Consider the following 25365-nt stretch of genomic DNA (forward strand, 5'->3'; position numbering starts at 1 on the left):
AAAACTTACTGTCATCTCTCCACCAAAACATTCAGAGGCAAGTTGAGCAGAATCAAAAGGTTTTACCTCAGCATCATTAAAAAGATACCTAAAACAGAGCATATAGTGTTGATCAAGTATATATGTAATAAGAATTTTTGTATTATTTAAAAATAAATAATACACTTATTTAATAGGCATCAGATATTTTAAAATAGGCATCAGATTACATACTGATTTGTTATAAATGTTGATCAAACTACTATTAATATGACAGGAATTCTAATGAAACTTTTTTGTTTTGACAACTCTAAATACACTGGAAATTGGCAATATAATTTTACAACTCAGCCATAACTACCCTAAAACTTGATAATCTATTTATAACCTAGGAGTAATAAAAGTTCATATAAAAAATAAAAAGTTTGCATAAAGATTAACATGTGAAGTTATTGGACAGAAAAAGATTAAGACAGAACTTCCAAAGATAAAATGCCATTTAAAAATTTATGATTAAAAAAGATTCAAAATACACTTATGGAAATATATTCAAATGAACAAAAAAATAGATATCATGAACATGATGGCTTAAAGAGAAATAGTAGAACAAAACTGCAGACCAATTTACCAATGTAAATGTTCAAAGCAATATCCCAAACACTCAGAACAATGTGTAGTAGAACAGATATAGTCTCTTTATACATGAGATTCTACCTAACATCTGTAGACCAAAAACAGTTATTTAGGACTGATGTAATGATTTTCAACCATTAACTTGATAAAAGATGATAGAAAAGAATGTGTATATCTAAGGGGAAACATAAAGTGAAGAAAGTAGAAGAGCATGTAGGTTAACTTCTAACTATAATATATAAGGACTTCGTGGCCACCCAACAGAAAGCATTCAATAAACAATAGTTTTTTAATGAGAACACACGTAAGATTTGGAAAGTGAAATATTGTCCATGAATATAAAGTTGTGCGTACCACTTTGTGTTCATTTTTCTCAGGAAAACACTCATCAGATTCTCAAGAGTCTGGAGATCCATTAAGTTTAAAAACAATTTATTTGTACTATCTTTTGGAAGTCACTTGCATTTAAAAATATTTGTCTAACCCCTTTCCCTAACTTTACAGAAAATTTTTATTAAACTAAAATCAGAAAACATCTGAAGAGAAAACTGACATAAAAACAAATATTTTAAAAACAGTAAAAAAGATTTTTTAAAATCCCAAGAATAAAATATTTAAAACTCACCATTTATTATTTTTGTAAGCATGTGGGTTGACTATATCTCTGATGAAGCTATAATAGTGCCCACCATCTGCTGTTCCTGTGTGAACAGTCACTCCTATCAAGTCATACTCATAGCTCTCCGTGTCTTTTGAGTGATCACTGACTTCCTTAAAACCTGAAATGATTGACATAAAATAATGGCAATAATTTTGAAAACTGAACACAGTGACATCTTAGAATCACTTTATATAATATACTTAATGCACAGAACTTTTATATATTAAAATAGGTACAAAACAACTCTATTTGCTCGTCATTAACCATCAATAGCCAACAATTTTAAGAAGCGTTTATACAAATCATTGGAAAAGCCACGTGTTATCGCTTCTCGGCCTTTTGGCTAAGATCAAGTGTGGAAAAGCCACGTGTTAGTGCAGAACTATGGACAACCTCAACATAACATATAATTATAAAATATGTTCTTTGTTTAATCAGACTATTCCTTTTGAAATAAACCTGAATGAAGCATTTTGTATGTACTATTTTTATTAGGAGCAGGCAAACACAAGATCTGAAAGGGCATTAACATGTTTATGCATTTTAGTCTCATGTTAAGGAAAATGGAGCACTATATTGGTGGCAGGCTTCTGTTTATCAGTTAACAGAAAGCACTCTGTATTAAAAGATTTTTGTAGACCAAAACACAAGATACACTTCCCACCCAGAGAGATTAGAATTTGAAAGGCATTAAAGATACTAAGGAAAAAACTATAGAATGGTATAGTAAGTTTAAAAAAAATGTATGATTTACAATCTGTATTCCCAGCATCACATAAAAAGGAAAGAGTATAGTTTGCCCTGTTATCTGCAGGTTTCACATTTGTGGATTCAACTAAAGGTGGATGGAAAACAGTATTTTGGATCCTGGTTGGGACTGCAGTTTGGAATCTGTGGATATGAAGGGACGTAGTCATTGTTCTATGCCATTTTATATCAGAGACCTGAGCGACCAAGGATTTTGGTATCTGCGGGGGACCCTGGACCCAAGTACTTGATGATATTTGAGGGATGACTACATAATCAGAAGCAAGTAAATGAGAGCAGATTTGGTTAACTTGAGTGCACAGTCTAAACTGGAAAGAAAAGTGACAATTCAGTGGAGACGGGAAAAAATGGCTGACTGTCAAAGCGAAGGCTGAGGAGTTGGGATGTGCTAGAGACTGACTGTGAACGCAACACTTGTGGCCTAACAAGTTCCTTTATATTGGCATAAATTTCTGCTACTTCCACCCATGGAAACATCATGAAAAATACAATAAACCAGTTTCCTGGGCAGTCTTGCTATAATTTTACAAATGGTTTGAAGAAGTTCTGATAAATAAGTAGTACCGTATTTGCCGGCGTATAAGACGACTGGGCGTATAAGACGACCCCCTAACATTTCCACTCAAAATACAGAGTTTGTTATATACTCGCCATATAAGACTACCCCCTCTTCCGCACACCTTCCACACACCAAATAAAAGGTAAAACAATATCAGATTTGATTTGGCCCACTGAAGTGCAAACAAGCGTATTGTATTTCGTGTCACCACATAACCGTTTTGGCGATGTTGAGCCACCATGTCTGCTACATGTTTTTCGAGTTCTGGCCAGTGTGGGGTGCCTCTTCTTAATGCACACTTACCCCTTGGCATACTCTTTAATGCTTTCTCATTTGATTTCCAGTCCCGAACCATCTTTTCTGTTACTCCATATTGTCTTGCAGCAGCACAATTATTATTTTCCTTAGCAAAGTTTATAACTTTCAGTTTAAAATTTGCATCATACTTCTTTCTTTTGGCTGGTGCCATGATAGGGATGATAGGGGTTTGACTGGTCGACATTTTCTATGCTGTACTGTACAATGGTGCAGTATTGTGGTTGACTGTTGGCTGTATACAAAGCCTGATTTGATTGGTCCCTGCTCCCTGTTTGCCCGCCCTGTCACTATAGCAGTCTGGCCCACCCTTGCATCAGCATCTCCCTGGGACCTCACTAGTGCGCAAGTGCGAGCTCTTCAACATTCTAACAGGCACCATGATAGCGCAAAATCGCGAATCTTCAATGCATATGTAAAGAAATATACGGTAACCCGAATTTACCACACTCGCAAAATCGCACACAGCCGACCATACACCCAGCAGCGCTGCTGATGCCTGAACGGTATGTGGAATGAAGTGGGCAGGCATCGGGAGGCCACTATGGCACGGGGCAAGCACTATGGGCAGTCTATCTGAAGTGTACCTGGCGTATAAGACGACCCCCCACTTGGAGGCATATTTTTCAGGGCCAAAAAATCGTCTTATACGCCGGCAAATACAGTATATATTCAATGCCCATTTCTTAGCTTCATCTTGTTTTTTCAAACTTCTCATCTCTGCTGGCGCATTTCCTGCAACTTCTAAGCACACTTAAATTCTCACTTTAAAAATTTCCTCCCATAACTCCATATTCCTTCATATCTATAGTCACCATCTTTTCTCCTCTCTTCAAAGAAAGATTATGCTGTTCTCTTGAAAGAATACCCTACACTCCTTGTTCACTCCTCTCATCTCCCATTTATTGGGAGTAAAACATTAACTGAATTCTCATTAAGTGCCAGGCAATGAAATGTAAAGATCAAAACATCGTTCTTTTTCCTAAATTTTAGAATACAGTGACTTCTTTAAACCTTAAAAATTTAAATCAGCAGAACTTCTTATATAAAGAAAACATTACCAGGATGCTTATTATATAAAATAAAACTTCTCTGGCTAAAGAAGAATGGAAAAGGCAAGAGCTGGACCTGTTTTGCTTTCTTCTCTCATCTGTTTTCCATTCCTCACCTCTGCGGTCCTTGAGCCGCATACAGAGAAGCTTAAAAAATCACTGGTCTTGTGGAAATGATGACAGTTTGGAGGTAACTACTTATGAACCAAGTACCATCTTTAAGTCATGGCAATCTGCCTTCCTATTGCAAAAGTCAAATTAAATTACTCTGATAAAGACAACCAAAGACCTTCTACATTTTATTTTCCATCATGTTCTTACTGGAACTATTCCTTTTCTTCAGCATTCAATACTTCTCACCACATTCCCTCTTTCTAGCAATCTTCTAGAAATACTGACCCCTCTATTTACCTAGCTGATTCAGACAGAAACTGAAGTCATTCCTGACTTTTACTCCTTCCTCTAGCAGCAGAGTTGACTAAAATGTAAGCCTCACAGGGGCAGAGGTCTTGCTCTTTATTGTCACTATATCCCCATTACCATAATAGCAAATTGCATAGTAAATAGGTGTTCAATAACTTTGTTGAATTCATTTATTCATTCAATCAAGTCCTGTTAACCGTATCTCCATACACTTCTCTTCAACCTTATTGGTACATTTTCTCATTTAAGCTACCATCTCTGTGGTTTACCAGAATGGCCTCCCCATTCCCCTTTCATCATCCTCTAACCCATTTCTATTGCTATAGTTAACCTTTTCCATATTGCACCTGGTTCCAATCTCCCTTCCCTGCTTAAAATCTTCCAATGGTTTCACACTGAATAAAGATCAAAATTATTAACATGGCCTACAAACAAAATGATCTGGCTACTGTCTTCTGCCCATCTCATCACCACCCCCCCACTGCAAAAGAGCTTATCCATTCCTCCCAATCTAGCTCTTACTCAAGCTCTGCTTAAATGTCCCCTTCTCATGAAAGCTTTGATTTCCCTAGATCTGTAATATATTCACTGTTTTATCTGATGACACATTATGTTCATAATTTCTTGTTCAATAAAAGACTCGCCCAGGAGACTTAAGTACTACAAGGGCAGGAACCATGCTCATCTTGTTCATGAATGTGTTCCCAATGCCTAGAACACAGTCTAGTAGATACTAAATATTTGGTAATTAAGTGAATGTGCTATACTGTCTTTAAATACATTCTTCTATCTAAGATTCAATTTCACTTTCTTAACTATATCGTTGATTACAACTTTATAATTATGACTATCTTGCTATAGAATTTACAATAAACATAGGCAAGAGATGGAAAATTACCTTCTTTCCTGTCACTCTTTCCCATAAGAAAATCTTCTGTATAGGGTGTCATATCCAAACGTAATGGGAAGGAAAAGTGTGTGTTCACTTTCTCTTTCATCATCGTGACCATATTAAATGTATACCTCATAGTATTGAAACTCAGAATACGAGGCAATTTCTTAAAACATGCCCTGAAAGACAGAAAGAAAAAGGAAAAACATAACTTGTTAAAAATTTCTTTCAAAAGTACTTCAAATCATGACTTTTTTCATTCTGAATGGGCTTTACTATGTCTAGATAAAATAAACAAAAAATTATAGTAGATTGGTAAACAACATGAAGATATGTAAAGGTGCTTTGGAAGCATAAAATGGAGTCACATTTTATGTGACAAAGCAAGAAGATTTTTAGTTCAGTGTTTTTTTTCCACCTTAAATAACAGAGATTGAAGTATTTTTGTGAATTACAACTGCAAAGTATGGCTGTATCATTTATTTAGATGTATAGCCCTTAACAAATTACTTAACCTCTTTGAGCTTAATTCCTGATTTGTAAAATGGAGAAAAAGTGCCTACTCCCTACAACTTTTACAATGCCAAGTAGCAAATATCATTCAATAAGCATTGCCTTGAAAATTGCCAAATTTGACCATCAGAGTACCTTCCAGTTTAGCTGATGCATGATCTCTGTAGCTCTGAGAAACAGAAGTACAAGGTTAATTTAAAACAATAAGGGCTTATGTCTAACAGTGTGTGTGTGTGTGTGTGTGTGTGTGTGTGTGTGTGTGTGTGTGTGTGTGTGTGTGTGTGTGTATTAAGGTGACAGTGGTAACTGAGGACATGCTGATGGATGCATGAGATTGGGAGTGGGGTGGGGGATATGTGCGTATGAAAGGCTAATCAGTTCTGGGCAATGATGAAAAGGTTTTATTAATGACCTTTATAACTATGAAGGTTTCTACACTTGATCTGATCTCAGAATTAAAAAAAGAAGAGTTGCCTGATATTACAACATCAACAGCAGGTCAACTAGTTACCAAAATCTTACAGTTGACATAATGCTAGTTCAAGTTTGAAAAACCAAAATTTCGGTTTAAACAAAAATATAAAAACTTAAATTTATGAAAAATGTGCATTTCGGGGACTAGTACTTCACTAAAAAGGATTCAAAACAGAATTTGTTTAAACTAAGAGGTTGAAAAAATAGGGATTTAGGGAGATAAGGGGAAAAATGTCACAAACAAAGGAAATAAGTCTAAAAATTCGTCCTTATTATTTGAGAGACTAGCAAATAAATGATGAGGTATAGAAGTATAAAGGAGTTAAATGAGGAAAGGCCTTGTGTGTTATGTTAAAACTGTTTACTTTATTCTAAAAGCTAAGAGTCACTAGAAAATTTGTGGTGGGCAGTGGAACCATGCATTAAATCAGGATTAAAGACATAAACACATCTGCAGAGATGAGAGTTTGTTATAGACCTAGTAAATCTATGAGACACACAAGTCAGACAGTTGGAAGAGCACAACATTCTGAATCAGGTAAGATGATTTGGGAATCATTAGCATGTCAGCAGAGACTAATGTTATAATGGTAGATAAAATTATTCAGGAAAGAAGAAATAAACTGAGAAAAACCAGAGGTATGAAGATAGACCAGTACATGATCCTCAGCCCATTTCTGTCAAACATTAACTATGTTATTATAGGGATCTAAAAGGATGGTAAGAGTACAAAAGACTGAATAACGCTTTGCCTGGGAGAGATGAGACAGTATTTCAAAATAGCAGTAGAATCATGTTAGCCAAAAGAAGGAAATGTTTCAAGAAACAGATTATCAAGAATGACAGATTTATTCAACAAATTTATTTATTCCAACTGAAAAGAGATTCTCCAAATAACATGACTCAGTCTCTCAATTATCTTTTGACTCATTATATTCCTCCACAGTAACAAACTTTTGACTGACTTCATTCTTTGTGAGTCCTTTATTCTTACCCTGACTCAATTCATGAGTTTGTCTTCTGCTTGTAACTGCCTGCACAGCTATGCTTTCATTTGAGGATGTCCCCTACAACCTTTCTCTTTTGCAAATAACTTGACTTCTGGAGACTGAGAAAAAGAATACATTCCTTTCAAATGCATATTTACCTGGAAAAATCTGCTATTAAGCAATTTAAAGCCAGGGCTTTTCATTCTCTGCCTTCCAACATGCTCTGATCTATTTCATCTAGAAAACTGTCTGATCCCAAAGTTCTTTCCAGATTCCATCCTCCTTGCTGTTTTTTGTCAAGCTTCTAAAATGAATGGTCTATACTTGATGCTATGTACCCTGACAACCTGGCTTCTATTGCTACAACATGACAAAACTCACAACTAAGCGACCTTTTTGAAAAACCCAATGCTTTTACTCAGCTGTAATTTTTTTCCCCATCTCTGTGAACTATGTCAATTAAATATCTTCTTCTTGAGAATCTCTTCCCCGGTTTCTGAATTACCACCCTGTTTTGATTTTCTTTCTTCATGGCTTTCATTCTGTTACATTTTTCTTTGTATTTTTAGTTGGCTCAAGCCTCAGCTCTTTGCAATAGTTATATTCTTAGTCAGATGTTCTGATGGTTTCAACCACTTATGCAGATAATCCCAAAATCTAGATGCCAATCATGTGATGTTACTGTATATTACCAATCTTGTTTTCTATTACTGGTCACTGCAAATCCTCTACAAGAATGAAGGAGGCTAACCTAATCCTGGACTTCTTGCACATACAAGGTCATTTCTATTTCTTTGCCTTTCCTCTTAGTAACTAACTGCATAAGGTACTCTTTCAATCTAAATTCTATTAGTCATTCAATATTCACCTGTAGAACTGAAGCCATCTTTACTCAACTACCCTGTCCTAAACCAACCCGCTGAGGGCTGGCTCATAAAAAAAAAAAAAAAATCACTCAATCTAGCGATTCAGCAGAGGATGTCTTCAGTTCATGAGTAGACTATTATGCTCCACTGAGAGCAGAGGGCTGAGCAATCAGACAGATCTTGGTAAATATCTGATTAATTAAAAGGACGAAAAAATTTTAAAAATTTAAGGGTGTTTGAAAGTATATTTCAGTAATTGAATGAAAAGTTACTGTATGAAAATGAGCTCCAAGCAGCTGAACTTAAGGTTAATCAGATAGTTTTCATAACAGTTTAACATTAATTTATACTTAGTTTGTGTTTTACTTCCATTTGATGATTTATCAAAATGATAAAAATTACATTTGAAAAACATACCGTTTTTCAGCTCGTACTTTCTTCCCACAATGAGAACAAGTATACATGTTGTCTCCTTCTAAAGTATCTTTAATAGTAACTTCATCAAGAGATTCCTGTGTATAAAGCCACATTTAAAAGTTTCATATTATTGTTTACAGCATGCAAAAATATAAAAATCAGTAATTACCAATTTGGGCAGAATGCACCAAGGCAATCAAATACTTTTTAAAAAGTGAATTCTTAATTTCAGTAAATTGTTTTCCCCTTGTATTGACAAAATACTCCATGAATCTTACTAAAATTTTCAAAAGCAAAGTATTTCAACTTTGATTAGGAAAAATCAGCTTTGTGGTCTACCATCAGTTCTTATTTGAGTAGCATAGCATAAAGAAAACAGATGAAAATAAGAAAGTTAATTTTCTCTCAAGATGACAAACAAATCTGCCAAATACAAATAGTTAAAAGCAGAAAAAAGTCTAAAAATATATTACTCACATAAATATTCTTCATATCAGCCACTTGGCACCTCACAGTATAAAACTCTTCAGCTGTCTGACTAACATGTTCACAATCCTGGTCAATCAACAGTCAAAAATTAGTCATTTATCATAATAGGCTAAAATACACACTAAGATTTCGAAAAAAGCAAAGAACAGGTAGAGTACTTACCAAGGACACAACATTGTTTGTAATTACACCTCCAAACAAACTTTTGACAGTATTTTTCTTTAAAAAAAAAAAAAGGAAAAGTCAGTAATTAAAGTTGGGCAAATCTGTACAAATTTCAAAGAAGCTTCAGTTTTCTTATACGAACCAGTTCTGGAGACATTTCTTCAATTTTGGTAATCAAATCAGTAAAAAACTCTGTCATATCTTTCTGCTCGCCAGTATTCAGGGGCTGCTTATCCATGGTGTATGTTTTACAGAAGGGTCTAGGGTTGTATGCTTTGCATTCACTTTCCTGTAAAGTGGGAGTGGGGAAAAGGATTATAAAGCAATCAAATAAATAACTCTAAGTCTCAAATAAAAATAAGAACATTTTCACAAGGTTCATGAATAAACATCAAAACAATAACAAAACTGGTAGTAAATCTATAAAGAAATGTTTAAAATCCTCCCTTTTTGCATTATTTGATGTTCATGGCATTTTCTGTTAGTCTTGGTGCCAGAGATGCTTAAATTATCATAAATTTAAAAATTTGTATTTTTTAAATGTAGGAATTTCAAGGAAGCATTTTGGGACTCAAAGGACCCAGGTAAGTATTGTGATAAATAAAATATAAAATCTGTTCAGGCTGAGTATGTTTCCCTACAGTTTTCTGTTTTGTCATTTCAGATGGCCTGTTCCATGAGACAATATGGAGATTAAAAATGGAATCAAGGGATAACCAGTAAATCTTTCAATTTTGTTAAAAATCTCATTTATTGAGTCCTGATTAAGTGTAAGAAGCTAAAAAATACAGGAATAAATATAATCTCTGTCCTCCAGATTCTAACAGGTGAGACAAGTATCTTTCAATACAAGTGGTAGGTATGACAGGGTTTTGGTAACTTGGGAGACACTGTGGAATATTCCATCTCTTAAAGGAGGTGAAAACCATGTTGATTCTTGAAGAACGACAAAAAGAAAATGTAGAAGAGTGCTGAGGGAAGAGTACTACAGGCAGAAGGAGTAGCATAAATAACTGCACAAGTGATGAAGCAACAGGGTGATGAGGCTTCAAGAGGCATATAGTTACACAGGGTGAGGCTGGACATGGGGAGAAAGTTGAAGGGAAGGGAAAAAAAAATAACACAGGATATGCACCATGCTGAAGAATCTGAACACTAGTCTGTTCATAATAAAGAACCACTGAGGAGTTTTAAGCGGGGGAGTAATATTGTAAGATTTGCTATTTTAAAAAATTGATTATTTTTATAGTTTTGGGAGTAGGGGTTAAGAGGGACAAAGAGAAATCAGTCAGAAAACTCTAACCCTAAGAAAAGGATCAGATACAAGAAATTCTTCAGATGACAAATAATAAGATGTAGATGATTGAGATATGGCTGTTAGAAATCATTACAACAAAGAATACCAACAACTGACAAATTCAATTTGAAAAATAAGAGTAAATAAACACTTAGATAAGAGTTAATACAAATGAACTCCATTTAATGTTTTCAGTTTTGGTGAAAGGATATATCTAATTAATTTTCCATACAAGATTCTCAAACATACCATTAAATATGTAAACATTTTTTGAAGCTCCAGGAGAGTGGTCTTGTGCTTCATATCTTCTGAATACTGGAAATCAAAAGAAAACTTTCCATTAAAAGATACTGATAGTAGTAAATTAGACATTCAAGCAAAGAAAGTATTACAACGTGCTTAACACTGTATTTATTTGCATTCTTTTAGCTATGTGTAGGAAAAAACACATAGACAGTTTATTCTTTCTTCAGCAATTTTAGTATTTTAAAAATTGGAGTATTTTTCTCATTATCTAACTAAATACAGGCATCACTATTTGTAAGAAAACTGAATAGAGAGATCTTAAAAAAATCGCTTTCCAGATCAATGATCATTTGCTGCAATGTTAAAAGTTGGCAATTTTGTAAAAACAGGAAACATCTTACGTGTGCAATAAAGTTGTTTTCCACAAATAAATCCACACATTAAAAAAAGTACATTAATAAATGACATCTCACCCTCATCTAGTCATACCTTTAATTTTTCTAGAAAAGTAGATCCTTAACACTGCAGAGCAATACTAGCCAAGATCTTTGAAACTCCTCTAAATAATCAATTATCATTAACTGAGATTCAGCAATCGGGCTAGACTCATTCAGTAGAGATCTAGTAAAGAACACAATCCTTCCAGGAGACTCCCACATTCATGCCAGGCCCTTTTCAGATCTACTCTATCTCATTCAAATATTAAAATAAATCTATGAATTCTTATCCTCATTACAAATTACTGCCTATCATAATTTTGAAGACTCTCTGATAGTTTCATGGAATAAGCCTTCCATAGGCCAAAAGTATACACTAGTCATCTGTGTTGAGTGCAACTAATAAGAGTTATATTCAACTGTGGACATAAGGACATTGAAATTGGGATCTGTTCAACATGTAGTTACCATAAAAATCATACGATATTAAGGCAATAAAAATTGAATAAAAGGAACCAACAAAACTGGCAAAACAATTACAGTATATTCCTGGTATACGGGAGGTTTAATATTCCATGAGATTATGATAATAGCCACACAAAATTACATTTTCCAATATATGTACATATCTAATACATGCAAATTGTTGATAATTCAAAATACAAAAATGGACCACAAAAAAGATCTGGATTTATATTTTCATTACTGGAGAATAAAGTATTAGTTGGCTACAGAACAGAAGTGACTGAATTCTTTAAACTCAAGTCACACCAAGGATATTTTACTTAATGTGCAACTTCTAAATAAATATATACATTACATATGTATGTATTTACTACTTAAAATACATATTCACACCCTTAGGATGACTATTATCAACGAAACAAAAAATGACAAGTGTTGGCAAAGATGTGAAGAAATTGGGATCCTTGTGCACAGCTAGTAGGAATGTAAAATGGTGCAGCAACTATGGAAAAACAGCATGGTGACTCCTCAAAAAACTAAATACAGAATTACAGTATGATCCAGCAATTACACTGGGTATATATACAAAAGATGTGAAAGCAGGGGCTCAAATGTGTATTTGTACACTCGTGTTCATAGCAACATTATTCATAAGAGCCAAATTTGTAAGCAACCCAAAAGCATCCATTGGCAGATGAATAAATAAAACAAAATGTGGTGTACACACCCAATGGAATATTATTTGGCCCTAAAAAGGAAGGAAATTCTAATACACATGACAACATGGATGAACTTTAAAGACATTATGCTAAGTAAAATAAGCCAGTCATAAAAGGGCTAAATATTGTATGATTCCACTTATATGAGGTACCTAGAGAAGTCAAATTCATAGGGACAGGAAATAGAATAGTGGTTGCAAGGCGTTTAGGGGAAGGGAGAATGGGCAGTTACGTATTTAATGAGTACAGAGTTTCAGTTGGGGATGGTGAAAAAATTCTGGAGATTGATGGTGGTGACCATTGCTATACAAATGTACTTAATACCACAGAACTATACACTTATTTACAGCTAATATGGTGAACTTTTAAGTTGTGCACATTTTGCCACAATTAAAATACATGTAGCTTTCTGTGAACATCAGAAAAGGGAATAAAAATTAACATTTTCACATAGATAATCAAATGCCCATTTGACTAGAATACTTCCCAAAGTCATGTCAAATTCGATTCTGTATGTATTTTTTATGTAGAGACAAGCCTAAATTTAATACTTAACCAAAAATATCATTTATGGGGCTAACTCACAATTAGCACATCTGATAGTTCTTTCTGTTGCTACATAATAATTCCTGACAGTGTTAATGATTTAAAAGGTGATCATTAATATGAAGAAAAAAGAAGTATGGCTAAGTCACCAGCTAAAAAGAAAATTACTGAAAATACACTTCTTTGATAATAACTGGTCCTACAAAATTATTTGCAGGTGGGACCACCAAATTTAGTCACAAAAATTTTCATATGCTAAATGAAATCAATTATTCAATGATTTCTAATAATTATTTGTCTCAGATGATAAACTTAAAAACATCAATATAACTAAAGCCAAAAAAAACAAACCCACTGAGTACACTATAAGTTGGAGACCTTAAAGCATAACTTAAAAATACTAAGGATTGGGCCGGCCGAGTGGCTCAGTTGGTTAAGAGCTCACTCAAGAGTTTGAGCTCTGAGCAACAGCGGTTTGAGTCCAGCCCGAGCTGAGCAGCCGCTGAGCTGCCAACAGGTAGCAGGATGGCTCAGCTAAAAAACAAAACAAAACAAAATACTAAGGATTCACTGAAGATATATAAAGAATTACAATACATTGTTGGGGGGCAGAGGGAGGCAAGACATCAAGATGACATGATGGGGGAAAACAAAAAACCCAGGTGCAAGCATAAAGAAAGGTTGCCAAGAAATTTAAAAAGCAGTGCAGACAGCAAACTAAAAATAGCCCATGTTAAAAAAAAATTAAAACTAGAAAGAACAAGTTAACAAAAATAACTAAGCAGAGCTTACCTAAACAAACTAGGCCCGCAAACAATTTTACTTTGGGATAAATACTCAAGAAACCAGTTTAGATTCTGGGACTACATCCCTGCTTTGCTTTTAAGGCTTTGCTTATTTTCTATATAATTAATATCTGTATTTATTTTTTTACTGAAAATACCACGTTTGTTACATACACTGAGTGTTTATATTCCATCACTTCTTTTTGAGAAATCAATTATACTATAATATTAGTAATCTATTCAAATGTAAAATAATCAAAACATACAAGTGTTAGTTATGTAATCAAATTTTGTCCTTTTTAAATTCATAAATTACTTTCTTAAATAATACTTTAGTAAACTGAAAAAAAAATATCAAGATTTATCAACAAAATTTTATTTTAGTTTTAATTTTCAAAGTGAGAAAACTGTACCTTAGCAGTGAAGACGGCCTGTCTTGCCTCAGGTATCATATAAAGCTGCTGAATAGTGGAAGCCAAGTAACAAGTTGCTCCAAGGTTAGTCAAGCCAACAAATCTACACTCAGCACGGACATCCTCGTGAGGCCAGTAGTCCCATTTATAAGGTGCATGGGCTGCTGAAAAAAGAGGGAGGAAAAGATGCCCCCCCAAACAAACTATTAAACATACATATTCTATTTTTGTTAACCACCTTCATTAACGTAGTTTATTAATATACATAAGATATTGTACATGGTAATTTTTTTAATTAGTAGGAACACATAGTAAAACTAACTCATTCCCTAAAAATTCAAAGGACTGTCACAACTTGATTTTACTTAGCACTAAATTATTTAACCAAAAAGTGCTTAAGTATTTCAGATATCTATAAAATGTTCTTCTCACCTGTGTTTTTTAAAAAAACAATTTTTACTTTTTAATTTCAGTAATATTCTAGCAACAATAGTTTATAAAGGTAAAGTATATGAATAGTGAACTCTTTCTTTAAACCATTCCCTCCCCAAATCTCATTTCTGTATACAAAATTTAACAAGATTAAAGGAAAAGAATGCTTACATTGCATGTGTTGTGCCATAACCCAGTTATGTATTAGTCTGTAGTTCTCAACAGATCCCTTTACCATCTCTACTAACAAATCATAAGCAGCAGCTCTTGAAGAATGTGATTTGCACTTTGGCTGTTGTCTATCTTTTAGACTGGGCAACAAAAACAGGAGATTGAAGATATCTCTTAGGAATTCCTGGAAAAAAAAGAGAAAGATCAAGTATAACATCTAAACTTGGATATTCACTATATTCCAAATAAAATGAATAACTTATAGAGTAAACTAAGTCATACGAAATCTACAATTTACTAAAAGACTGTCTAAAAACTTAAAGCAGCATCATATACTAGAACTTCTCAATGTTCATTTCTCTTACAGAAAACAGAATGGGTGGGATGACCTTCAATCTTACCTCCCTCTTGACACCTAATATAGCTTATTCTTACTGATTCTCATCTACAATGCTATTATTTTACTCTCCATTAAATAACCAAAAGTTTTTGTTAAGGACTCATTACTTTCTATTTTGACTGCCTATGCCTTTACTTAAGTTTCTCCGTATTTCATTCTAATAATGGTAGTGACAACAGCAGCAAAAGCAGAAACTTACTCAAAATAAGAACTTTTAAGTGCCAGATAATATTCGAAGGCACCCCCAAAGAAAAAACATTAAGAACCTTGCCTGGAGTCATAGAGTTGTCAGGTGCCAGAGTCACAATTTAAGACACCAAGCCCTTAACTTCTGTAACAGTGAAGATCAAACCGAGGTGCATGGGTTTACCATGTAAAGTACATTTCAGATGTACTTTTTCCTAAATTTGATCTGCCTGAGAAAGGGTCACTTTTCCCATTTGTTACTTCTTAACTTTCTTTGATAAAGTAGCAAAGGGCCAATTATCTTCCTTGCCCATCTCAAATACTATGGTACATTGTTCTGGGGTTAAAACCTCCTGGGGTATTGCATAGAAAAGAGGTAATATACTTAAGACTGTGACTCTGCTATCCTTAGAAAGGTTGGATTATAAGATTGGCCCTTGGCTGTCACCTGGAAACATGCATGGTAAATAAACAGTTCCCTCCTCTGATATAAAACTTTCCCTAAGTGATAAAACTGGCTCACTGTGCCTGTTTGTATATGGTTTATGCTATATGGTATATGGAATAACAGCTTTCCATCTGGGAGTCTGAAATTTCAGTGACTGTGGTTAGTTATGCAGATACTATGTGCCTACAAGACCCACCAAGAGGAAAACCCTAGACTCCTAAGCTCAAAAGAGCTTTCCTGGTAAACAACACCTCACATGTGTTTTAACACTCATTGCTGGGGGGAATTAATCATATCCTGTGCAACTCCATTGGGACAGGACTCTTAGAAGCATGTACCTGGTATCTACCAGACTGGCCCCATGCTTCTCTTTTGCGGATTTCATTTTGTATAGCCTTTTGTAAAGTGATGTATTCTGACTAAAATGAATCAAATTTACTTTTAAGAGTTTATATAAGTATAATGGGACAGGTGTGCAAAGATGTTCCCTGAAGTTCTTTTTTTACAACTAGTAACATGTCAATAAAGATTTCCCTCTTTTGTATTTAATTAAAAATAATTTTTTCTAAGCAACAGTAGTTCGATGCCCGGCTGGAGCTGAGCTGCCGCTGAGCTGCCAACAGGTGGCAGGATGGCTCAGCTAAAAAACAAACAGGGCCGGCCGAGTGGCGTGATGGTTAAGAACTGGATTGGGATACAAGAGGGCCCCGGTTCAGATCCCACATATGAGGGCCAGTGACACTGCCCTCCACAGCTAAGATGCTGAACAACAGCTCAACCTGGAGCTGGGCTGCCGTGAGTCGCCGGCGACGGCGTAGGCTGCAGCCCCTGTGGCAGTGGGTTGCCATGGGCTACCGTGTGTAGCCAGCAGCCAGCGTGAGCGGCCAGCAGCCGCAGTGAGCGGCTGTCCAGAAGCCGGCGACTGATCTGCCTCGCCCGGGAAGAGCGCAATGATGGTGCCAACTTGGGCCAGTGAAGTAACGTCCTCCACAACTAGACTGAAGAACAAAAGGACAGCAACTTGTCTGTTCCCCTTCCCCCAATTCCCCAGCACTGTTCCCAGCCCCCCAATACCCCAATAAAAATCTTAAAAAACAAACAAAAAAATTTTTTTGATGTATTCATTTTTTAAATGAAGAAAGCAGATCACATAATCTTACTTGCATAATATAAATTATATATTTGTGTATTTAATATATCCACAGAAAGTCCTGGAAGGCTATGACCAAAAAAGCATCGTGGGAAACTGAACTATACTGGGGGTGCCAAAAAAAAAAAAAGTATACATGTGGACACTTTGGTCAACATTGCTCAAGCAGTAGTTTGCCATCATCAAAAGTGTCTGGACACTGATGGTAACCACTTTGAGCACCATCTCTTATAACTGCAGAGGTCAAACGTGACTAGTATTCATCTTTTGTTATTGGTATATATTGAGTATTACAATTTTAATAGCTTTCCTTTCTTAAAATGCATATAGATTTTTTTGGAACCCTCTGTATATAAGAATCTTCTCTTTGTACTATCTAAATTTTTATTCTTTATTTACAATAGTTGTTGCTTTAGTGTTATCATAAAAATCAATAAATACATTTCTATTTTAGAACAAAAGTTATATACGTTTTGTTTTATATATAACATAAGACTTCAATCAACAAGACTATAACTCAATCAAATTATTCCCAAAGAATGTAATGGAAAATTATAAAAAGGACCTACAAGAAATAGCACAGGAAGGAGCTTTGTGGAACAGGGGAAGGAGCACCAATCTAAGGTAGATAAGACTGTCACCCAAGTTTATTTCAAGAATCCTTAGTGTATGCCCATGGGGACAATATTCCATCCTTTTGGTTATTCCTATGTTTCCTAACACAATCAGTAACCTCAAGAAAACAATCTTCCAAACCATAACTAACTTATTCACTGCAGGCAATGACAAAAGTACCAATGGAAGAGTGAAAACTTAATCTAAATAGTAATTAGACATTTGCTGGTGTAGGGTCACTAAATGTACCAACTATTCAATAACAGATTTTATGTCAAATGAGCTTTTAAAATATGAAATCAATAAGATACTCTAAAATGACTACTTACTAATTCCACTATGTAATTTAGTTCAAATTATTCAAGCCTACAAAACTGTACCATTGAAGTAGAGGTTGCCTTTCTATCTATAGTCACAGGAAGTATTCTAAAAAGAAGCCAAAGATTTATATTCTAGGGTTCTTTTTAGTCAAAGTTCACTTTTCCTGTCAGCAATAAAGTTCTAGCAAACTTAACGTTTGCATGCTTAATTACACGTATCCACCACATACAACAAAAAGTTTCAATCATATTTCATATAGACATTTGGATGTCTTAATACCTACCTGTCCTTCCCTTGAAAATTTAAACGGTGGTTTGTGTTTAATAACACTTGTTGCAAGCCTTAGGAGTCCTGTAAGCCCGTCATCTTCTATATTACCATCTTGATGATCAAGGATCTCCCTGCTACAAAAAAGAATAAAAGCAAAACAAGATAGTTCACATAATTATGTCCTTAATCTTTCCTCAACAATGTAATTGTCAATTTCACATCAAAGTTTACCTTCGAATACAGTCAGCCAAATGTCGTGCCAAAGCATCTAAGTCGAGGAGTGTTGTCTTAATACAAACAGAAAGTACAAAATTCAAATATAAAGTTTAATGTTTAGCAGTTCAGAGCTTATTAAAACAACAGCAAAAAAATCCTTTCCTTGTAAGTAACAAGAATTCGGTTCATCCAAACTCATTAGTATACCTATTAAATAATAAATAACTCTTTACTTATACATAATGTCAATTAATAAAATTATAGTTATAATCACATCAGTGATACTCTTTCAAAAAGATACAATAGAATGTCAGTAATAAATTATGATAGTCAGTAATTTATTGAAAAGACACTCAGGTTTGTTGTTGTTTTCTTTTTCTTTAACAATTCTATTGAAATGTAATTCATATACTATACACAATTCACCACTAAGGTTTGTTTTTAACACTACCTTTAAACTAGGCTTTAAAAATAAACTTAAATGTACACCTAAACATTTCAGAAGCTTTAATTCTCACTGGAACTGAGTAAAAAACTTAAAAGATTTTATGAAATAGAACTGAAGATAGGAGGATTTTCAAAGAAACTCAGATCTCTATGAAGGAAAATAACTTTGGCAAGCAAGAAATGTTAGATTCCTACTTTAAATGGGCAACCCCAGGTGTTAAAAAAAAAAAAATCAATGTTCATCTGGCATCAATATTTTATGAATAATGAAGTAAATTAAAACATGTTCAATATTAATTTTTATAATTATTTCTCAAATGAGAAGTAGAAAACTTTAAGAATTCATATGTAAAACTGTGTCTTAAAAGTAGTAAATTCAAACACTACAGGATATTTTAAATGTGAATTGTATATATTGCACTTTGAAATACATAAGAAAAATTGAGAGAAATGTTATCTTCTTCAAATGTTTCTGATTTTCTCTGAAATCATTTAGATGCATTTTAGCTTACTAAATTTATAAAGGAGAAAAAAAGTTTACGTGACAAGTTTGTCTTTGAAATAAACTTGTTTTAAACATTTCTTTGGATGAAAATATTTTAGTCTAGTCTGAGAAAAATAGTAGATCAACAAACTGTTTCTTTAGCTTAAAATAACTTGTACGTATTTGAATTAAATTTTATTTTACATTTTACAATATAATTGTCAATTTCATATCAAATTTTACCTTCCAAATCTATATTCTTACAGGAACCTATAATTAAATTTAAAGTCTAAATTTCACATTCCAAGATTTTACATCCAAAAATCTTACTCAGAAGAGACAAACTACTCATAGGTACCATATAAAGACATTTCAACAAAGATCAAAGTAAAAAGGAATTAGAGCAGAACAGAAAGATACAAATACAGAAGAAAAATGAGGACATTTTCAACTCATTATAGATTGACAAAAATGCTTTTAATAAGGACCTATAAAGTTAAGAACATACATGTATATAATTCATCTCTATTAACAAGTTAATGTATAATTTCCTGAACATACCTGACTAGCGTCCTTTATATGTATGTTGTCAACTAATTTGCACAACAACCAAAAATACTCTTTACATCCAGGTTTTAACATTGGTTCTTCTTCATAATCATCTATCTATTAAAAAAAATTTAACTTTGTGAAAACATTTTAAAAAGAGAAATAAATTATAATATAGTTAAGAAACCACAGGCTTTATGAAAAAAAATAAATCCCAAGACAAACTAAACAGTATTCAAAATTTAACAAAAAAATGAAGAGAACACTCCTAGTTTCTATAAAATAGAATAACTAGGTACGTAAGTGAATATGAGAACTCTCAGAAAAACATTACTCTCAAATTATGTATAGCCTACTTGGAAAAGACATGAATAATGTATAATGCTAAATAATGTGATAACAATTAAGAATTAAATATAAATGTGGGAACAAAAGAAACCTGTAGAACATGAGTATATATAAATCTACCCACATGCAATGGCCTATCATAGTTTTGAAATCTGAAAAATAAAGAACACATATTTCTTACGTAGTCAACGATAGATTAACATGGAGGAGAAAAATGTAAATCCTATGATGTATCATATTTCTGGAATTAATAAAACTTATTAATGGACTCTGGATTTATTATATGATATAAGTCTTTTACAAGACTAGTATATACACTGAAGGAGGGAAGAAAATTGAAAATTCAGAATATCATAAAAATTTAAAACAAAACAAAACAAAAAAAAAAACCTGTGTGACAATGAGAAGAAAGCTATACTTATGTTTCTATCATTCAACTTACTAACACAAGGCCCAGACCCTAGTAAGAACAAATGCTATTTCCAAAACAGAATATCCATGAGGGATCCCACAGAACTGAAAATAAAGCACACAGATTCCATTCCCAGCAGTAACATGGAACACAATTATGTCACAATGCTGTCTGTCACTTTAAGAATTACGTAACTATTATCCTCTTGGCAAAAACTATTATATACAGTAAACAAGTACTCAAAATTATTGCAAGGATATAATACAATGATAAACCTGAAGCAAAGAAAACTGCAGAAATAGAAACTGCTCCTGAACATTCACAGTAAAATCTTACCCTGATAGGTTTGAGTGCTTGAGCATCAGGGAGAAATTTCAACAATGTTGAGGCAGCCAACAGCAGAAAAGAACGATTGATTGAGTCTCCTCCATCCAGCCCTGACAGAGATAACTTATAAAGACCATTGCAAGACTCATGACGGACTGCAGTCTAAATGAAAAACCAAGTTCCAAAGATAGTCTGAGTTAGTATTAAAAAGTTAATATTAAGGTTAATATCTTGGCAGAAATAACATGTTAGGTGGCTTCTTTAGTAATAGCTCTTAAAATATTCTGATCACATACTCACGCATGTAAATAATATATGATCAATAAAGTACCCCAAAATATACAGTAATATGTAAAAACATATTTTAGGAACCCCAAATATAGCTATAGAATAAAACCAAATAAACATAAAAGACAAATACAAAAGGGATTGAGGAGAGGATATTCACAATAACTTCTTTACAAGATTAAGTAACGGTAAAATATTTTCAGAACTATTGAGTTGTCGGAAAAGTCATGCAGCATTTTTGCAACAAAAAACATAGAAAAAATACGTTATAACTTTTCCGACAACCTAATAGAAGCGATTTAGAAAGTACTTAAACTAGAACACTTTACAGATTCTAAGAGACTTGCCCAAATGTCACAATGGTTATCTGGGACAGATCCAGAACAACATATATGCATTCAATTCAAAGCTAAAGTTTTAGATAGTACTGTCTAAAAAAGATGTAATTATTGTGGCTAAGTGATGACTAAGAGCATGTTTCTACTATTTGATTTAGGACAATGGGGTGAGTAATATTAAGATATGCTTAGTGAAAATTATATTGACCTCAGCGTCAATACTGGAACCAAAAGAAAATATATTTGACTTATTTTTAGTCTCTCTTGCACCTAAGGATAAACTCTAATTACAGAAAAAGCAAAAGAAATTTCTCTAAAATATAAATTACCAAAATAAACCCTCGAGTTCTCCCCCTCTAGAAAAAAAGCATTTAAAAAAAAAAAAACCACCCAAAGCAAAATAATCACTCTGTAAACAAATATTTCAGAAAAAGACAAATATGAATGCTACAGAATATCTGATGTTCACACTACACGTAAGTGTACCTACTTCAAAACACTCTAGATCTTAAAGGATTAAATAAGCATATTCCAGATAATGAGATATATTTATGGAACCATGTCCAATTGTTTCCATTAGCTCTTTTTCATTATTAATGCTAATAATGTGAAAAAATATGCAGAGTAACAGTACTAATTTTCAATCTTTATCTTACCTCAGGAATAAGGAGGGTCAATTTCTTTAGCCAATCTTGTAAATGATCACTATCAGCAAGGCTAGATTTCACTAAAGAACAGCAATGAGCCCAACTCACCAAGAGCCACATTGAATAATGTGAAACTAAAAAAAAATTAGAAAAAAAATATGACTATTAAGGGCTTGCACTATACACACAATACTCATTATTATATATAAATGTATCTAGTTATCCAAATCTCTACCTATTAAAAATTAACTTTGTTAAACCCTTACCTTCATGTCTAGACCTGTGATCGGACTGAGCTTTCAAAACTCTGTAAAGTAAAAACATACCACCACCAATTAAATTCAGCAATGAATTAAAAATAACTCAATTTATTACCATATAGCCTTAAAGTAAATACCACTGTCTCCCCGCAAAATATTAGGTTTTTAAGAAAGCTACTGTTATTTTTTTCCTATGGTCTTTATCTTTTATTTTAAAAATCACTGGTAAAATCTTACTATAGCAAACATCAAATGAATGTTTAGATTTAAACAAAATTTGAGTGAATCCAATACTGACTGAAATAACTGAACCCTCAAAAACTGCTCATGATTTAGTTACTAGAGATGTGTATTACAAAAAGAAAGCCTATACTGGTTTCAAGTTAAAAAAAAAAAATACATTCACATAAAACACCCTTCCTTTGACAGGAGAAAAATTCTGAGATGTCCTAAATTCAATTACAGTGGGCCAGAGAGAGAAAGAGACATAAGTATTTAACCAGTTAACTGCGGTGGGCCAACTAACAAGAGACTAGTCATATTCCTGAAAGTATGTTGGCACTTTGTATCAACTTCTGTAGCAACCACAAGAAGCCACCAATCCTGCTTATACATAAACTTTTGGGGCTGTTGCCTGTAACCAACCAAAAGTAGTTAATATTTCTTCCTTAGGGACTATACACAAATCCTAAAACTGCCCCACTTCAGCTTTTACCACCTACCCCCTTATCTATAGCCAATGTAAATTTTTTTCAAAACAACTTGTATCTTTCTTCCTCAGAATGTAATGTGTAAAAGAGCCCGTCAACTCCAGGAGGGCAGACATGTTGTTCCTCCAACTAGCCCTGCCCCCGGTGGTTTAGACTTCTTGTCCCAGGACCTTGTCCTTTTCTGGCTAGCATTTGGCTAAATAAAACGTTTCTTTCAGAAAAGCTTTCAGCCATAAAGTTTCTGTTTAACACTCTTGTATTGTTAATGCCAATTTCTATTAGGACCTGGTTAAAAGCAAATTAAATAGTTTTAAAAAATAGAGAAAACTGACTCGTTTAATTCTGTATTATTTCATCTCTATTTTTCTCCATTATACTTTTAGTAACTTCAATGAAAAGTGTATTAAATACTAAAATTTTGATTTTTAACAAAATGATTACATGTGGATTATTTGCCTTACAAATAAGCTGTTAAGAAAAAAAGGTCACTCATCTTTGGTATTCCCACTTTGCTCTAATTCATAAAACACCTTTCAAAATCTCAAAAAACAAGGTTCACCCAAATTACTGATTTAAAGTGAAAGGTACTAAGAAGTTAAAACTTTATAAATCAAGTATTTGGCCAGTGTTGAATTTTTATCATACTGTTATAATATATTTAACTTCATCAGAGCAACCTAACCATCCACCTACCTTTGAAATCTGTACCATTAGAAGATTTTTGATAACATTCTAGCTGCCTTAATTGGTAAAACTTCCTAACACAGTATAAACTGAAGGTGGGCCTATGAAAAAATAATGGTGCAGAAACAGGAACAGAGAAAACACAAGGATGGGGTGGGGGAGCTCAGATTACAAAGACATAGTAAATTCTTTAAGAATGAAACTGGTGGAATGAAAGTGAGAATTGCCACAGAGCGAACCAGCTTGAATAGTAGCAGCTGGTATCAAATCTGCACATTTATTTTTCATTGTGTAAGGTTAACAAAGTGAACAAAAAGCAGACCAAAGCAGTCACCGAACTGCCTTAACTCACTATATTGTAGCATATGGGATCCTGACGTAGAGTGTGTGTTAGAGGACGAGGAGGAAGAGATAAGAATTATTAAGCTGGGAGAGTGATTGATGGTTGGGATGTAAAATGTATTATACAAATCAAGGGTGTGTTATAGCACTTTCTTCATTGCTCCATGTTAATCATTTGTAAGTTTTACTAACTATGAGGTAAGGTGCCTGGCACTGAAAATATAATGGTGAGCAAAATCAGGTATAGGTTGTACAGAACTTAAAATTAAGAGTCTAGTGGGGTAAAGCAGATACTAATCAAGTAATGAATGTGAATTCAATTGAGACAAGACACTAAAGAAACGTATATTAAAAGAGAAATAATCTTAAAGTGATAACGCTATTTATATGCAACCATTGCCATGAAGGTGACTTTTAAAAGTATCTAAAAATAGCCAAATAGCTATTAGCCATAAATAAAGTTAAGCACTTTTAAAAGTGTTTACATCAGCTTTAGAAATCATTTGCATGCTATGGCAAACTTCAGCCCCACATAGCACCTACAAAATACTTGGAAATTAATTTTACATACGTTAACATACTTTAAGTGGTTACTTAAAGCATACAGTCAGGTCTCCATGTATTAGCTAGCAATTATCATATTTGAATTTCTGTATTACAATTTCATACATTTAAAAAAAGTTTCCAACATAGCCCAAATAAATGGAATTATATTACATGTTTTAACTATATTTCTTATACACACATTTCCAGCTCTATCCACTAAGGGCCTAGAAGCAAAGAAACACTAGTAGCAGTGAGTATACCAAGCACCTATATTTTGTAGTTTTCCCACCAACAGGAACTAGGGCTACTTAAAGAAATGACTGATTAACTCTAGGACTCAAGGAATCTTACAAGCCTGGAAGAACTTGTAGTAACAGAGAAAAAATATTCCTCCCCTCTATGCCAAATAATGGGTTATGTCAAAAGGACACATGAACAAGCTTGAACAGGCCAAGTCAGGTTTAGCTTGAGCAAAGTGAGTAGTAATACTAATGAATGAAGAAGAGAAAGCTCTTCCTCACAATAAGATGTCAACTAATAAACATAAAATGGGAAGAGTCAGAAAATTACTAGTTTGTAAACATACTAATATTTACTTCAGGAAAAAATCATCACTGAATGCTAAAAATCAATGAATGAAAATTTTATTAGGAAATTTAAGCAACTGCAAA

At 33.6% G+C, this 25365-nt stretch overlaps 1 protein-coding gene across 6 annotated transcripts in view; it reads right to left on the reverse strand.

The window, feature by feature from the left end:
• Positions 1 to 25365, reverse strand: part of USP34 (ubiquitin specific peptidase 34) — a 228810-nt gene that overhangs the window by 49691 nt on the left and 153754 nt on the right. For all 6 annotated transcript variants that reach the window (XR_002122789.1, XM_019632979.1, XM_019632906.1 and 3 more), the window contains 16 exons: positions 22419 to 22459; positions 22162 to 22286; positions 20889 to 21041; positions 19805 to 19909; positions 18328 to 18383; positions 18110 to 18230; positions 14707 to 14890; positions 14104 to 14264; positions 10742 to 10807; positions 9338 to 9484; positions 9193 to 9249; positions 9019 to 9096; positions 8542 to 8636; positions 5289 to 5461; positions 1238 to 1391; positions 10 to 88 (listed from right to left, as the gene is read on the reverse strand). Coding sequence is in view for 5 of the 6 variants with exons in the window: in XM_019632979.1 (XP_019488524.1) it covers positions 10 to 88; positions 1238 to 1391; positions 5289 to 5461; positions 8542 to 8636; positions 9019 to 9096; positions 9193 to 9249; positions 9338 to 9484; positions 10742 to 10807; positions 14104 to 14264; positions 14707 to 14890; positions 18110 to 18230; positions 18328 to 18383; positions 19805 to 19909; positions 20889 to 21041; positions 22162 to 22286; positions 22419 to 22459 (1795 nt within the window). In the remaining variant the exon portion in view is untranslated. The remainder of the gene's footprint in view (positions 1 to 9; positions 89 to 1237; positions 1392 to 5288; positions 5462 to 8541; positions 8637 to 9018; positions 9097 to 9192; positions 9250 to 9337; positions 9485 to 10741; positions 10808 to 14103; positions 14265 to 14706; positions 14891 to 18109; positions 18231 to 18327; positions 18384 to 19804; positions 19910 to 20888; positions 21042 to 22161; positions 22287 to 22418; positions 22460 to 25365) is intronic.

This window comes from Hipposideros armiger, unplaced genomic scaffold (assembly GCF_001890085.2).
Source record: "Hipposideros armiger isolate ML-2016 unplaced genomic scaffold, ASM189008v1 scaffold_2, whole genome shotgun sequence".
In the NCBI taxonomy this organism is placed as follows: Eukaryota; Metazoa; Chordata; class Mammalia; order Chiroptera; family Hipposideridae; genus Hipposideros; species Hipposideros armiger.